This window comes from Canis lupus, chromosome 28, assembly GCF_048164855.1.
Source record: "Canis lupus baileyi chromosome 28, mCanLup2.hap1, whole genome shotgun sequence".
In the NCBI taxonomy this organism is placed as follows: Eukaryota; Metazoa; Chordata; class Mammalia; order Carnivora; family Canidae; genus Canis; species Canis lupus.
Window position 1 is genome coordinate 8,994,103 of NC_132865.1, and position 17,766 is coordinate 9,011,868.

The 17,766-nt window shown below is 37.9% G+C and overlaps 1 protein-coding gene across 9 annotated transcripts in view; it reads left to right on the forward strand.

Moving 5' to 3' along the window:
* The window catches only part of CNGB3 (cyclic nucleotide gated channel subunit beta 3), a 247,341-nt gene that overhangs the window by 147,143 nt on the left and 82,432 nt on the right, over positions 1–17,766 (forward strand). For all 9 annotated transcript variants that reach the window (XR_012019912.1, XR_012019913.1, XM_072804003.1 and 6 more), the window contains 3 exons: positions 4,839–4,993; positions 6,821–6,973; positions 7,915–8,123. Coding sequence is in view for 7 of the 9 variants with exons in the window: in XM_072804003.1 (XP_072660104.1) it covers positions 4,839–4,993; positions 6,821–6,973; positions 7,915–8,123 (517 nt within the window). In the remaining 2 variants the exon portion in view is untranslated. The remainder of the gene's footprint in view (positions 1–4,838; positions 4,994–6,820; positions 6,974–7,914; positions 8,124–17,766) is intronic.

The window sequence follows — 17,766 nt, forward strand, 5'->3', positions numbered from 1 at the left end:
AATCTGATCCACTATATAATTCCTACCATTGCCTCTGGAATGGTGACCCCTTGTTCCACATTTCCATCCAGCTCAGTTCTCTGCTGAATTCCAGACCCAAATTCTCAACTGCCTGCTGTACAGAATGTGTTTTAAAAGATCTTAATTCTGGGGCGCCTGGGTGGCTCAGCCAGTTAAGTGTCTGCCTTCAGATCAGATCATGATCCCCTGGGGGGCATGGAATGAAGCCCCACTTTGGGCTCCCTTCTCTCTCTCCCTCTGCTGCTCATTCCCTCTGCTCCTGCCCTCGCACTCTCTCTCTCAAATAAATAAATGGATAAAATATTTTTAAAAAATAAAAGATCTTGATTCTTCATTCACAAATGCCAAATTAAATATATTTATTGTTATCTTACAACTTATGCCTCCAACTGAGCTGCATATGTGACATCACAGTCACCCACTTTGCTAACTTTGTAGGGCTGTTCCATAACAAATTACCAAAAACTGAGTGGCTTACAACAACAGAAACTTATCCCCTCATAGTTCTACAGGCTAAAAGCCCAAAATCAAGGTGCCTGCAAGTTTGGTCCCTCAGAAAGCCTTTGAGAGAATCTGTTCCACACCCTTCTCCTAGCTTCTGCTGGTTGCCAGAAATCCTTGGTGTTTCTTAACTTGTGGATGCATCACCTTAATCTCTGCCTTGGTTGTCACAAGGTGTTCCCCTGTGTTCTCCTCCCTGCCTTCACTTGGCCTTCCTGTAAAGATATCAGTCATTAGATTAAGGGCCCATCCAACTCCAGTATGACTTCATCTTAATTTAGTTACTTTGTAAAGACCTTGTTTTCAAAGATCACAATCTGAGGTTCCAGTTAGAAATGAATTTTGGCAGAATACTTTTCAGTGTAGTTCACTGACCAAACTTGAAATTTCCATGGTTACATTAATCCATATATTTTAATGCAACTCTCTCCTTTCCTCAAGTCAGACTTCCTCCACACCACAACTAATTATCTTTTCTTTTCTTCATTATTTTCTAAAAATATAGCTAATAATGTCCCTCTTCTGTTTATAATCTTGCTATGTTTTCCCATTGGTCTCAAATGACTTTTCAAACCACATCATAGGTAATTTAGGATTTTATGTTAAAATATTTGACTCTTTATTATATTCCACAAAGCAGCAACTGATACACTTTTTCTCCAGCTGTGTCTTTTGCCTGGAATATTTTCCCTTTACATTATCAGTCAAAGTGCCATTCATCTTTCACTGTGAACTCATCCCTGACTGCAACCATCCATTTTACCCTGCCAAAAGTAGTCATTCCTTTGCGTGATACTAAAGCAACAAGCTTAAACTAGAGAACATGTATCACTGAGTTTACATGAAAACTTTCTGGAAGTCTCAATAAACACAAAGTTTTAAAAGAATCAATGTCAATATTCACATCTTACTTATCTACTCTTTCTCAAAATTGTTATGAGTACACCCGTAGACCACAAGTTTCTCTTTCCTATCTCTCCTTTCACGATGGCTTTTCTCTTGCTTTGCCGAAGATAGGCCTACTTCTTCTAATCCATCCCAATATTACTATGATGCATTTGCCCTGAAGTGCAAAAACTCCTGCAACCCCACACACAGGAACAATTGTCAATTATGTGATTTTTTTTTTTGTTTTATCTCTGATTGAATTTAAAGAAATGAGGACTACTGATATAATTCTGGGTTTTTTTCATCTTTTTTTTAATGAGTGTTCTCTCTACCCTTATCAAAAAATTTTTGATAGGAAATTTTGACAGGAATAAATGTCATTCTAACAATTTTTCATTCTTCCATAGATGCATAAACAAATTTTAAAAGCCTCACTCATCTCAATAAAAGAGTTTTAATAAGACTTTCCTTCTATTTTTCTTTACTAAAATTTGTAAAATCTTTACATATTTATGTAAAATATAGTTTATCAAGGAATTGTGAGGAATAATTATTTTAAAAATATAGTTAGTAATGTGAAAAAGAAATAGCAAATATCACTCAAATGCCGCATAGTTACATAAGGCATATCCATTGCTTCTCTCTTCTACTCTTGTTTTTCTTATCTCATAAAAATACAAGTTTCTTCATCTCAATTTGCCTTTTTTCATTCAGTCACAAAATTACCTCAAGAAAAATACATTCATAGCTTCTGCATATATGTAGGTAAGGGAGAAGGTAGCTAAGGATTACTCTATATGAGAAGCGGGGGACAAAAAAGATGAAGTAAATTGACAATATTAATGCTAAGCTAATATAAAAAGAAAAATACATAGTACTTGAAATATAGCTATGCATTTGAAATGCAGGCATGCTTTTTAATATAATTTTCAGCATTTTAAACCTGACGTAGGCTTGCACAGTAAAAACTAGTGTGATTAAATGGCAATTATATGGCCAATTAGAGCTTATCGATGATTCAGGAAAAGAAAAAAAAACACTCTCCTTAGGTCTTAAGACTTGAATTGGAGGTTTTGACAGTTTGAATACCTGACTTTACAGTTAATGATCCACCAACTCTCAACTTTACTTTTTATAGATTTTTTTAGTGCACTGAGGCACATCACATAAGGTCAAACAAAAGGTTAGAAGTAGTGGGCTTATTTATTCAATAAGCATTTATTAAAGCCTACCTTGTCCTAGACCTTGTAGAGTATAAAGAAAATAAAGTTTCTGACCTTGAGAACTTCAGTCTATGAGGATGTCATCTACATTCATCTCTTCAAACATCCCGTATACACTGATGACCACCAAGGTTTTGTTGCCAAAACTGGATTTCCAGCTGTCTCCTGGGTAGCATAATCAAGGTCCTATCACACAAGGTCCTACTAGCACCTTGAATTGAATATATAACACACACAAAAAAAATCATTTTTCCATATACCAACAATGTACAAACACCTTTCTGAATTCCTATTTATATCAATATCATATTCATAAACCTAGACTCTTGTAATAGAAACTTAGAAGTTATTCTTTTTTTAAGATTTTTATTTATTTACTTGACAAAGAGCACAAGTAAGGGGAGTAGGGAAGCGTCAGGTAGAGGAAGAAGGAGAAGCAGGCTCTCCACTGAGCAGAGAGCCTGACATAGGGCTCAGTCCCAGGATCCTGGGATAATGACCTGAGCCGGAGGCAGTTGCTTAACCAACTGAGCCACCCAGATGCCCCTTAGAAGTTATTCTTGATTCCTTATTTGGATTTATCCAAAAGATCCAGAAAGTTCAAATCCTTTCATTTCTCTCTAAATTGTTTCTTGAGTCTCTCTCTTTTTCACTCATCAGTTCTAACTATTCACCTCTTTCCTTGCCTCTATACATTTACACTGCTTCTCTTTAACTCTCCAGTTTTGAAGATTTAATGTCCCCCTACTTCTGTATTGTCTAAGATATATCAGATTTTTGTCCACTGCATCTCATCATTCTTGAGAAGGCTTGTAAAGCTCTTTGTGTGATGCACTTGAAGAATCTCAATGCTGAGACAGGACATTTAAAAGAGTCATAAATTATACTATAGTAAGAAACGAAGAGAGACACATTGATGGTCTGGGAATCTGTAAACAATTATAGATGTGATATGTTTCTATACCAGGAGAGAACGCAGATTAGTGGAGAGTAGCTCATACTAGAGTTCTCTTTAAATATGATCCACAGATTACCCAGTTCTAATGTGAACTCCATGGGTTTAGAAATGAGATGGAAAGGGCAGAAATGGATGTGAGGAGGTAAGAATGGATATGTGGGCCTGTGTAGACAATAGTGTCAGACTTCAGAAGGAAGGTAGAGAGTGAGTTAGAAGTTTGAGGAAAACCTATGAGGAAACTCAGATCCTTATGAAGTGTACCAGTTTATATCTTAAACTATGTACTAATCTGTGTTTTCTTAGGAGGGAAGTGCATTAAAGCATACTACATACACTCATTTTCTCTTGCCACATGAGAAATTATTACAAACTTATTGACTTAAATTAATGCCTATTTAATAGCTCACATTTCCATAGATCAAAAGTCTGGGTGACATTAGGTACTCTGTTTAAGGTCTCACATAGGTGAAATCAAGGTGTCAGCCAGACCTGGCTAGGCTGTCACCTGAAGACACCAGAGAAGAAGCTACTTCCAAGCTCATTCAAATTATTGGCGTAATTCAATTCCTTGTGGTTGTAGGACTAAGGTCCTTGTTTTCTTTTCTTGTTATCAGATAACCAGAGATCAATCACTCTCAGCTCCTATAGGCTTTGTGCAATTCTCTTCAGGGGGCCCCTTTCTTCTCCAAAGCCAGAAATGGAGAATTTCTCCCAAGTGAGATCTCCCTTAGGCTTCAAACCTCTAATTTCTGCTCTGTCACCAGCTGGAGAAACTCTCTGTTTTTAAACTCTGCTTTTTTTTTATATCAGGGCCATTTGTATAACCCTCTTACCTTCAAGTTAACTGAGACATATGACACAAACTAATAATAAGAGTATAAGCCACTCTATTTATTATCTCTAGGATTATGCAAGACATGTACATCAAGGGGCCATCTTAGAATTCTGCCTACCATGCCAAGTAAAGTTTCTTTTTTTCTTCTAATTATACAATTAAATGGCAGAATCAGGATCTAATATGGTCAAGAATGAATATTTGCTATTTGTGGATTCTAAAATTTCATTAACAAATCTGTATTCCATTAGCACTATTTCCTTCAAATATAGTTTTTAAATGGTTCTATTCAGTTGCAGAAAGGAGCAGTTAATAGTGTAGAATCTATAAGGAGGATGAAAAAACTCAGTCTCTTCCCTGTGTATACCTCTTCATGGATCCATCTCTGTCACCATTTTTTTTCCTCATTTAGCCCAAAAAGCAAACCCCTTGGAGTCCCTGTTATAAATGAGTATGCTGATGCTCAGCTACACAACCTGGTGAGAAGGATGCGTCAAAGAACAATGCTCTATAAGAAAAAGTTGGCAGAAGGAGATATATCCTCACCTGAAGCTAGCCCCCAAACTGGTAAGCACTGTTACCTCAAAGTACTGAAACAAAAGAAGTTATAGGGGGACATGTATTTATCAAATGTCTTAGTTTGGGTTCCCCCAAGAGCAGACCCTGAGACAATGATTTAGGTGCCAATAGTTTATATTGAGGGTGATCCAAGAAGGTGAGAGCAGACAGGGAGATGGAGCCAAGGATTAAGATAATAAAGATATATTAATAAGAGGGCTTCGTCTGTGAGCCCTCACACTTGATCCACCTGAAAAACCGTGTGGATCAGACTTAAGAATTCTCCCGAGAAACCTCCACACTGTTTCTCACAGTGGTTGCATCAATTAGCATTCCTACCAATAGTGCATGAGGATTTTCTTTTCTCCACATCCTCACCAACACTTGCTATTTCTTGTCTTTTTGATACTAACCATTTTAACTGGTGTGAGGTGATACCTCATTGTGGCTTAGATTTGCATTTCCCTGATGCTAAGTGATGTGGAGCATCTTTTCATGTGCTTGTTGGCCATCTGTATGTCTTCTTTGGAAAAATTGCCTGTTCAGGTCTTCTACCCATTTTTTAATTGGAATTTTTTTTTTTTTTTTTTTGGTGTTAAGTTGGGTAGTTCTTTATATATTTTGGAAGAAGAGGCTAGGGTGTCAATCACCAACTCCATTTTCCATTAGTTAAGGGGTATTGTTGGGCCATATTGCTAACTCTCCAGCACTTTAAGCAAGCCAGCTCAGAAACAGTCCTGAGGGGAAAAGATACAGGGAGCTCTCTGCACAGGATCTTTAGCTCCACAGTATATGAGCAAGGCAACAGCAGTATATGCTATAGCAAATTTTATTGTAAATATTAATTAAGAATACCCCAATATACAAAGCACTCATTATAAAATACAAGAATACTACCCAAATACACAGTATAGCAAAGAACATCAACAAACTAATCACAGAGCGGGGCAGGGGGCGGGGACAGGGAGGGGAGCAGTTGTCAGCCTCCCTAATAATTGCAGCAATGCGTTTATGAAAAATAGTAAGTGCAATAAAGTAGAGTACAAAAGTGATATATTATGATTACATCTTTGTATTTATATATATAGATAAAAGTAGAAGAACATTTGGATGTTTAATAACAGTTAAAAATCAAACTGTTATTTATATAGGATGGAGTTGAGGGTTCCTTATAATTCTGTATAGGTAAGTTGGATTTTTAAAATAAACTACATATTGTATAGTAGTTTCTCTTTTAAAGAGACTCTAATAAGTCATTGTATTTTAGTAAGATAGATTTAAAAAATATTTTGAACTTTATGTATAACTTGAAGGATATGTGTGAGACTAAAGAAGCATGAAACTAAAACCTGTGACAGGCATGATGTACATTTGTAAAGTTTCTTTGTAATGTAAATCTAAAGGACTGACTTTATTTATGCTACAAAATAGGTAAGAATTAAGCTTGTATTTAAAATATCCTACTTGTAGGGTGCCTGGATGGCTTAGTCAGTGGAACATGTGACTCTTGCTCTTGGGGTTGTGGGTTTGAGCCCCAACTTGGGTGTAGAGATTACATTCAGTTAATTAATTGATTTATTAATTAAACTACCCTATTTGTAACACTTTTGTGGTAATTTATTAGTATGTTTTAAATCTGCTATTTATTTCCAAATTCTAGTGCTTTCATTACCTGGATATTGTCATTAATGTCACTATTTTCAATATCATATCATGCCTTATCTACCTATATTAAGAAGGGAAGATTCTGACATGTTCTGACTTCAAGAAATCGAAGTTTTTTCTCATTAAGCTAACCTAACCTCTTAAAAATGTGTTCTTTTTTTCCCTATAAAGCAAAGCCCACAGCCGTACCATCAACACAAGAGAGCAATGCTAAGCTAAAAGAAGAACATTACTATCACATATTGTGTTTTAAATTCCAGAAGATGCCTCTGACAGAGTACCTAAAACGATTTAGACTTCCAGGAAGCATAGATTCATACACAGGTACCATCAAAGTGTGAACTGTCCCAGTGGGAGGGCTAGCTATTATCAAGAACCCCTATAACCCAGAGTCCCAGATGGCTTCCATTTCTCCCTAGGCCACATTCCAATTCTATCTAGAAAGCAGAATTCAAACTATATTAAAAAGACAGTGGATTGTTTGCTCCTCTCTGGTGAAGGCAAGAGATAAAATATTCCTTTTTGTTTTTAAAAGGCATGTCCAGTATAATATGAAATAAAGTAAATGTATAATTATCAAAATAGATAAATGATAGATAAATAGATAGATGAAAATAAATAAATAAAAGGCAGTCCAGAGTCTGTGCTGCCCTTAATTACTTTTGAAAAGAAAGCCCCAAAGTGTTCTGTGATATGTATCCAACACCCTTCCCCCCAAAATCAATATGAAGTATCTATCTTCTTCCATGCCTTCATATCATTAATTATTTTAACTGAACAAATCCATTGCTATGGGAGGGCAGAAGAAAGCAATGTGTGAAAAGACATGGATTGCCTTAATGGGCTGATTCTCTGGCCTCTCCTGGTCAGCCACACTCCTTCAGGCAACATGTGGCCTTTTGTCCACCTGCCTGGGTAATCCTGCAGTTTAACTACTCTGATGCACAAAAGGCCTGCTGCTGCAATTATTCAAATAGGGCACCTCTGACTTCTCTGGGTCTCTTTTTCCTTAATCCATATAGCACAGTTGCCTGTGGGGACAGACTCAGAATGGCCACTTCTCGGCAAGAGATAAAGGCTTCTCTCCAATGTCAGAAGAGCTGATAAGATCACTCAACATCCCTTGTAAAGCCCAGTGCTTTCCAGAATTGTACTGAATTTTAATAGAACCTCTCATAACAATTTGCTTATCTCCAGAGGACAGTGCACCAAACTAAGCAAGAGAATTATTTTAATGCTTGTTACCTGCCATTTGATTTTTCTAGATCGACTCTATCTCCTGTGGCTCTTGCTTGTCACCATTGCCTATAACTGGAACTGCTGGCTTATACCACTACGCCTCGTCTTTCCATATCAAACACCAGACAACACACACTACTGGTTTATTACAGACATCACATGTGATATCATCTACCTTTGTGATATGCTATTAATCCAGCCCAGACTCCAGTTTATAAAAGGAGGAGACATAATGGTAAGTGGGGCTGGGAGAAGCAGAAACTGACAAATATCAGATTGGACTACAAAAAATAAATTAACAACACTGTTTATTGAATATATGACCAGCTGTCTTTAACCACCAGAAACCACCAGTATAGTAGAAACAACAATAACAGCACAACCCTTGAGCATTTACTATGGAGGAGGGACCATGTAGCTCCCTGCACTTTAGTTTCCTCGTCGTAAAAATAGTACCTTCACAGTGTTGATGGAAAGACTAAATGCACGATGCCTGAACTGTGTTGAGTGACTAATGAGTGCCTATTAAATGTTAGCTATCATCATTATTCCAGTTAATTTCTTTATAATGCCTCACTTAATCCTTTCAGTCACTCTATAAGGGAGACATTATTATCAACCCCATATACAGAAGAGGAAATAGAGGCTTAGAGAGGGAAGGTGATATGCTCAAGGCACAGAGCTGGACAGCGATGAGGCAGGATCAAACCCAGACCTTGACTCTAAAACCCATGCTCTGTGCAACTATACCATGTCAGTTCATGTTGACTGGTTTTTCAGAATTTGGTAATACTTGAGGGTAGAAAGATAAAACCAGGTCTGAAATGTCAAAACCATATACATATTTTACCTAAATAAAGTTTAAAAATGTATAAATTATGTATACAAAAAGAAGTAATTTAATATATATTTATCTAGTTACCACACTTCAAAGAGTCTGTAAGGCAGTTGTTTTCCACCACATTGCAATCTGCCATTCACCTCAGTATTTTTTAGAATAAGGCAGGTACTATATCACTCATAAGAGTCAGTTTCACTATATCACTCATAAGAGACAGTTTCCTTGGGAGACAACCTGGTGTTGTGAGAAAACATGGCTATAAGATTTTTGGGACACAGACTGTACTTTGTGTATCATCATATAGTCAGCACTGAGCATAGGACCTGTACATAATATCATAGTATAGACAACAAGTCCAAGGTCTTAGGTCTTGACAGTTTGGGAAAACCTAACTTGAAAAGAAAATCTGTCATGAACCTTTTAATCAGTGTAGATTCACTGCACTGTCCAATATAGTGGCCACTAGCCAGATATGTCTATTCAAATTTAAATTTTAATTAAAATTAAATAACATTAAAAATTCATGTTTCCCAGCCACGCTATCAATATTTCCAGGGCCCAGTAATCACACTTGGCTAGAGGCTACCATATCAGAGAGCACAGACTATTTCCACCATTGCAAAGTGTGCTATTATTATATAGTGCTATTATTATATAGTGCTATAACAATGAGCCATCAAGATCTTCACTGAGACAGCCAAACCATAAATAGGAAGCCGTACACTCAACAGACAGGTGCAAATCACAAGCACATAAAACACACCTGTGATTTTGTGATTTTTTAAAAATTAATATGGCATCTTCTGGCCTCTCTTCTGTGTATTCCTCCACTTTCCAGATTCATCACATCCCAATTCTCACCATCAAATGCACTGGCCTACCTCAGAAACTACCATTCTTACCTATAGGAAAAATTATTTTCTCCTAGACTTATTCTCAGTGTTGACAGAATTTCAAAGTAATCCAGTCAACCAAATAGAAGAATATGTTTTCACAAGGACATTTCCACATCTTAAAGCCTCTACTCCTCAGCCCCTTCCCCACCTAACTAGAAGGATGCTCCCTTTCCAGCTGATGTCCACTGTAATACCCACTTCACAATCTCAGTGGGAACTGCACAGAACAGATCCTCTAATGGACCCATTACAGTAGGAAGAGCAGACTAATGAAATGTATGGAACTTTGGGTTTATACATATTTTTGAAGAATAAAGGTGGGTTCCTTAATCTTCTGAATATTTTCTTTTGAATCTCCAGACAATATTAATTTATCAAAAAGCTGAAAGGAGTAGTTATGGTTACTGTATTCTTTTAGAAAAAAATTTATTTGCTGAGGAAATCCTCCAATTATTTGAAAGCTTTCCTAGAAAGAAATTCTAAAAGCAAGAGCTAAAGCTGTAGCAAGAATATATTCAAAATATTCCTTATGTGAACTTCAGAGCACTAGTCAGCTCCCCACTATCCCCAGAGCTCACTGGCAGCTTGATAAATGATGATGATGGTGTGCAAATAAGAAGTAAACAACACACACAAAAAAAGAGCACTAATTTCAACCTCCATTAAATGCACAAGGGGGGAGAAAATCAATGTTTGACAAATGGAAAATGACAAAATCAGTAAGAGGAGACTTATTTTCAATTTTCTAAGAGGGCTTTACACACAATGGAGTGTTAAAAACAAGAAAAATAACCAATAAAAACACACTCAGTGGGCTCTATTTAAAATGCATTATCACAAACTACAAATACAGAGCAGGAACTAATTGCTTTGTTTGTTCAAAAGGAGTTTAATGGTTTCTTTAATTTAGAATAGGTAGTGTTAGCCTTTGAAGCTTGATTACATTTTGGTAAGAAGACTATACAAGTCAAGTACCCAAATTGAAGATCGACTACATTTAGCTATCTCTGCTACCTTTGGTGCACTGCCAACTTGTTTTTTCATTCATTCATTCATTCATTCATTCAACAAACATTTATTAAATATCTACAGTTGCCAAGTATTTCAGGGGTAGAGGATGGAAATATTAATTCCCTCAAGGCCTTGAAAACAGAGAAGTCATAAACAGATTGAAGTGCTAAAGGCCACAATAGAAGGAATTAGGAGGGTTTACAAGTTTTGCATTGCATCCTTCTGAAAATGGTGCTACACAAATAGAGAACAGAACTTTGTATGAAAAAACAACAAAAGAGTATCTCATCTGTAATTTCCTTTATTATTTATTTATTTATTTATTTATTTATTTATTTATTGTAATTTCCTTTATAGACAGCAGAAATACAGCTGAAAATGACAATGAGGATTATTGAGATATGGGACTCATACCCCTACAATACTGCTAAACCTATTGATCATGATTCATGGAAATGCTCAGTGCTACATAGTGACAGTATCAGTCAGGCCTGGCATTACAGTCAACTGCTTTTGTCACTTAATCTTCTCAGTTACTGTTTATAAACTGACCTGAAGAAAATTAACCATTCCCTTCTCTGTGCTCTGTACATTTGATTCATACTTCTGTTATTTAATTGTTAAACAATGATTAGGCTAATTATTATTAAGTAGGAACAAACAGACCAGGGTCGAATTCCATCTCTGAAATTTATTAATAGCTTTAGTTGAAGAAAATAAATTTGCCTTTTAATTAACTGGTATCTTTTCATTCATAAAATGGAAAGTATTGTACCCACTTCATAAACCTATTGTGAAGATTAAATAAGGCCATGTGTACACCTAAGCCAGAGTCTGGCATATAGAATATGTACAGTAAGTTGTTGAATGTCTCAAATGAATTAATATCCACACATTTAACTTCCCCTCTTCTCTCCTATCTGTATATGTAGCTCCCTTTCTTACCTGATATTAAGTTTCTTGTGTATAAAGACAATGTCCAATTCATTTCCCTCTCTATCTGAGGATCTCAGAGAGGATATTCAAGAAGTATTCGAAGGAGTTAATGAGTGACAGTCTTGGTTCAAGGATCTTCTTTCCTTGAATATTATTTAATCTTCAATGTAGTTGTTTCAGGTGATATTACTATTTTTGAAACATATCTATCTATTCTATATAAAATTGTGGAGTTTCTATGAATTATTTATGAGAAAAGGTAAATATAATCATACCCAGATAGAACTTCTTCAAAACCCACCTTTTGGAAAAGGATTTAGGTACAGTCAGCATATCCTTCCTAAAGTAAGCCTCCCCTAAAGAAATGTTGCCTGCATAGTGATGAGACTTAAAAGAGAGAAAGAGAATTAAATAAGGTGCCATTTTTTTAAATTAGTGCCTAAGTAAGCATGCTGGTCATCATAATGATGCCAATTTTTTTTTTAGTTCTCCAAAGAAGAGAGATTTTAGAATCACTAGATTGCATTTTCATCTAATCTAGCAAGTTTTCATTTCATTTACATTTATTCAATCATAGGATCATAGACAAGCCTGAAAGTAGAGATAAAAGTGCTAAAAAACATTCTTCCAAGGTTGAAGGAGAGGGTGGTTTTTTAACTTTGTGGCACTTGAAATGTATCTGTCAGTCCCAGATAAGCTTTGAAGGAGCTGACTAATTTTACTCAAGCTTGATACATGATTCAATTTAAACTCCTACCTGTGTCTACCTGTGGCTTAGTAAGCCATTGAGTTTCACAGCAAAAATCATTAGATGAGTTAGTATATGTGCATGAGTAAAAATTGTAGCCAAAAAAAGGTGGGGGGAGCAGAAATTGAGGGGTTGGCTAACCAATATTCAATATTTAACACTACTCGGCAGTACTTTGAAACTTCTGAACTTGGATAATCTGGATGATAATTGTTAGAAGACACTGCTTCTTTGTGTCTAAGATATAATACTTTGGCCTACTCATTAATAGCACAAAATGTAAGAATATAAATTATTTACCTATCACTAAAATGTAAGAATATAAATCCAATATTAGCATTAATCCTTTTAGGTCTGAATGATAACAAATGCCTCTTAATCTATCACTTATCACATATTCATTGGAAACCTACTATGTGTTAGATATTGCATTAGAAATTGGAAAAACAAGAGAGGAGGGGCAAGATGGCAGAAGAGCAGGGTCCCCAAATCACCTGCCCCCACCAAATTACCTAGATAACCTTCAAATCATCCTGAAAATCTACGAATTCGGCCTGAGATTTAAAGAGAGAACAGCTGGAATGCTACAATGAGAAGAGTTTGCGCTTCTATCAAGGCAGGAAGACGGGGAAAAAGAAATAAAGAAACAAAAGGCCTCCAAGGGGGAGGGGCCCGCGAGGAGCCGGGCTGAGGCCGGGGCGAGTGTCCCCAGGACAGGAGAGCCCCGTCCCGGAGGAGCAGGAGCTGCACCAACCTTCCCGGGCGGAAAGGGGCTCCCAGGGAGTTGGAGCAGGACCCAGGAGGGCGGGGATGCCCTCGGGCTCCCAGGGACACTAACAGACACCTGCGCCCCGGGAGAGTGCGCCGAGCTCCCTAAGGGCTGCAGCGCGCACGGCGGGACCCGGAGCAGCTCGGAGGGGCTCGGGGGCGGCTCCGCGGAGGGGGCTGCGGGCGGGAGCGCGAATCCACCAGCGCAGGCGCCGGAGCACAGGGCGCGGGGACAAAGCCCAGGATCCGGCCTCCCCCCGGGACAGGCAGAGAGGCCGGGAGGGCCCAGGACAGCAAGGACGCTCCTGCCCCGAGCTGAGCAGATCAGCGGCCCCTCCCCGAAGCCTCCAGGCCCTGCAGACAGAGAGCTCTGGAGCTACTGTGGGAGCTTAATCCAGGGCTCCAGAGCTGGCGGCGGCCACTAGGGCTGTTCCTCCTGGGGCCTCACGTGGTAAACAACCCCCACTGAGCCCTGCACCAGGCAGGGGCAGAGCAGCTCCCCCAAGTGCTAACACCTGAAAACCAGCACAACAGGCGCCTCCCCCAGAAGACCAGCTAGATGGACAAGTTCCAGGGGAAGTCAAGGGACTTAAAGTACACAGAATCAGAAGATACTCCCCCGTGGTTTTTTTTTTTTTTTTTCTTTTTGATTTCTGTTTGCTTCCCCCACCCTTTTTCTTTCTTTCTCTTTCTTTCTTTCTTTCTTTCTTTCTTTCTTTCTTTCTTTCTTTCTTTCTTTCTTTCTTTCTTTTCTTTCTTCTTTCTTTCTTTCTTTCTTCTTTCTTTCTTTCTTCTTTCTTTCTTTCTTCTTTCTTTCTTTTTCTTTCTTTCTTTCTTTCTTTTCTTTTTCTTCTCTTTTTTTCTTTTTTTCTTCCTTTTTTCTTTTTCTTTTTTCTTTCCTTCTTTCTCTCCTCTCTTTTTCTCCTTTTCCCAATACAACTAGTTTTTGGCCACTCTGCACTGAGCAAAATGACTAGAAGGAAAACCTCACCTCAAAAGAAAGAATCAGAAAGAGTCCTCTCTCCCACAGTTACAAAATCTGGATTACAATTCAATGTCAGCCAATTCAGAAGCACTATTATAAAGCTACTGGCAGCTCTAGAAAAAAGCATAAAGGACTCAAGAGACTTCATGACTGCAGAATTTAGATCTAATCAAGTAGAAATTAAAAATCAATTGAATGAGATGCAATCCAAACTAGAAGTCCTAACGACAAGGTTTAACAAGATGGAAGAACGAGTGAGTGACATAGAAGACAAGTTGATGGCAAAGAGGGAAACTGAGGAAAAAAGAGACAAACAAAAGACCATGAGGATAGATTAAGGGAAATAAATGACAGCCTGAGAAAGAAAAACCTACGTTTAATTGGTGTTCCCGAGGGCGCCGAAAGGGACAGAGGGCCAGAATATGTATTTGAACAAATCATAGCTGAAAACTTGACTAATCTGGGAAGGGAAACAGGCATTCAGATCCAGGAGATAGAGAGATCCCCCCCTAAAATCAATAAAATCCCCCGTTCAACACCTCGACATTTAATAGTGAAGCTTGCAAATTCCAAAGATAAAGAGAAGATCCTTAAAGCAGCAAGAGACAAGAAATCCCTGACTTTTATGGGGAGGAGTATTAGGGTAATAGCAGACCTCTCCACAGAGACCTGGCCGGCCAGAAAGGGCCGGCAGGATATATTCAGGGTCCTAAATGAGAAAAACATGCAACCAAGAATACTTTATCCAGCAAGACTCTCATTCAGAATGGAAGGAGAGATAAAGAGCTTCCAAGATAAGCAGAAACTGAAAGAATATGTGACCTCCAAACCAGCTCTGCAAGAAATTTTAAGGGGAACTCTTAAAATTCCCCTTTAAGAAGAAGTCCAGTGGAACAATCCACAAAAACAAGGACTGAATAGATATCATGATGACACTAAACTCATATCTTTCAATAGTAACTCTGAACGTGAACGGGCTTAATGACCCCATCAAAAGGCACAGTGTTTCAGACTGGATAAAAAAGCAGGACCCATCTATTTGCTGTCTACAACAGACTCATTTTAGACAGAAGGACACCTACAGCCTGAAAATAAAAGGTTGGAGAACCATTTACCATTCAAATGGTCCTCAAAAGAAAGCAGAGGTAGCCATCCTTATATCAGATAAACTAAAATTTACCCGAAGACTATAGTGAGAGATGAAGAGGGACACTATGTCATACTTAAAGGATCTATCCAACAAGAGGACTTAACAATCCTCAATATATATGCCCCGAATGTGGGAGCTGCCAAATATATCAATCAATTAATAACCAAAGTTAAGACATACTTAGATAATAATACACTTATACTTGGTGGCTTCATTCTAGTGCTTTCTACACTCAATAGGTCTTCTAAACACAACATCTCCAAAGAAACGAGAGCTTTAAATGATACACTGGACCAGATGGAATTCACAGATATCTACAGAACTTTACATCCAAACTCAACTGAATACACATTCTCAAGTGCACATGGAACTTTCTCCAGAATAGACCACATACTGACTCACAAATCGTTTCTGAACCGATACCAAAAGATTGGTATTGTCCCCTGCATATTCTCAGACCATAATGCCTTGAAATTAGAACTAAATCACAACAAGAAGTTTGGAAGGACTTCAAACACCTGGAGGTTAAGGACCATCCTGCTAAAAGATGAAAGAGTCAACCAGGAAATTAAGGAAGAATTAAAAAGATTCATGGAATCTAATGAGAATGACGATACAACCATTCAAAATCTTTGGGATGCGGCAAAAGCAGTCCTGAGGAGGAAATACATTGAAATACAAGGATCCATCCAAAAACTGGAAAGAACTCAAATACAAAAGCTAACCTTTCACCTAAAGGAGCTAGAGAAAAAACAGCAAATAGATCCTACACCCAGCAGAAGAAGAGAGTTCATAAAGATTTGAGCAGAACTCAATGAAATCGAGACCAGAAGAACTGTGGAACAGATCAACAAAACCAGGAGTTGGTTCTTTGAAAGAATTAATAAGATAGATAAGCCATTAGCCAGCCTTATTAATAAGAAGAGAGAGAAGACTCAAATTAATAAAATCATGAATGAGAAAGGAGAGATCACTACCAACACCAAGGAAATACAAACGATTTTAAAAACATATTATGAACAGCTAGCTATACGCCAATAAATTAGGCCATCTAGAAGAAATGGACACATTTCTGGAAAGCCACAAACTACCAAAACTGGAACAGGAAGAAATAGAAAACCTGAACAGGCCAATAACCAGGGAGGAAATTGAAGCAGTCATCAAAAGCCTCCCAAGACACAAAAGTCCAGGGCCAGATGGCTTCCCTGGGGAATTCTATCAAATGTTTAAAGAAGAAGCCATACCTATTCTACTAAAGCTGTTGGGAAAGATAGAAAGAGATGGAGTACTTCCAAATTCATTCTATGAGGCCAGCATCACCTTAATTCCAAAACCAGACAAAGACCCCACCAAAAAGGAGAATTACAGACCGATACCCCTGATGAACATGGATGCAAAAATTCTCAACAAGATACTAGCCAATAGGATCCAACAGTACATTAAGAAGATTATTCACCATGACCAAGTAGGATTTATTCCCAGGACACAAGGCTGGTTCAACACTCGTAAAACAATCAGTGTGATTCATCATATCAGCAAGAGAAAAACAAAGAACCATATGATTCTCTCATTAGATGCAGAGAAAGCATTTGACAGAATACAGCATCCATTCCTGATCAAAACTCTTCAGAGTGTAGGGACAGAGGGAACATTCCTCAACATCTAAAAAGCCATCTATGAAAATCCCACAGCAAATATCATTCTCAATGGGGAAGCACTGGGAGCCTTTCCCCTAAGATCAGGAACAAGACAGGGATGTCCACTCTCACCACTGCTATTCAGCATAGTACTGGAAGTCCTAGCCTCAGCAATCAGACAACAAAAAGACATTAAAGGCATTCAAATTGGCAAAGAAGAAGTCAAACTCTCCCTCTTCGCCGATGACATGATACTCTACATAGAAAACCCAAAAGTCTCCACCCCAAGATTGCTAGAACTCATACAGCAATTCGATAGTGTGGCAGGATACAAAATCAATGCCCAGAAATCAGTGGCATTTCTATACACTAACAATGAGACTAAAGAAAGAGAAATTAAGGAGTCCATCCCATTTACAATTGCACCCAAAAGCATAAGATACCTAGGAATAAACCTAACCAAAGAGGTAAAGGATCTCTACCCTCAAAACTATAGAACACTTCTGAAAGAAATTGAGGAAGACACAAAGAGATGGAAAAATATTCCATGCTCATGGATTGGCAGAATTAATATTGTGTAAATGTCAATGTTACCCAGGGCAATTTACCGTTTAATGCAATCCCTATCAAAATACCATGGACTTTCTTCAGAAAGTTAGAACAAATTATTTTAAGATTTGTGTGTAATCAGAAAAGACCCTGAATAGCCAGGGGAATTTTAAAAAAGAAAACCATAGCTGGGGGCATCACAATGCCAGATTTCAGGTTGTACTACAAAGCTGTGGTCATCAAGACAGTGTGGTCCTGGCACAAAAACAGACACATAGACCAATGGAACAGAATAGAGATTCCAGAAGTGGATCCTCAACTTTATGGTCAACTAATATTCGATAAAGGAGGAAAGAC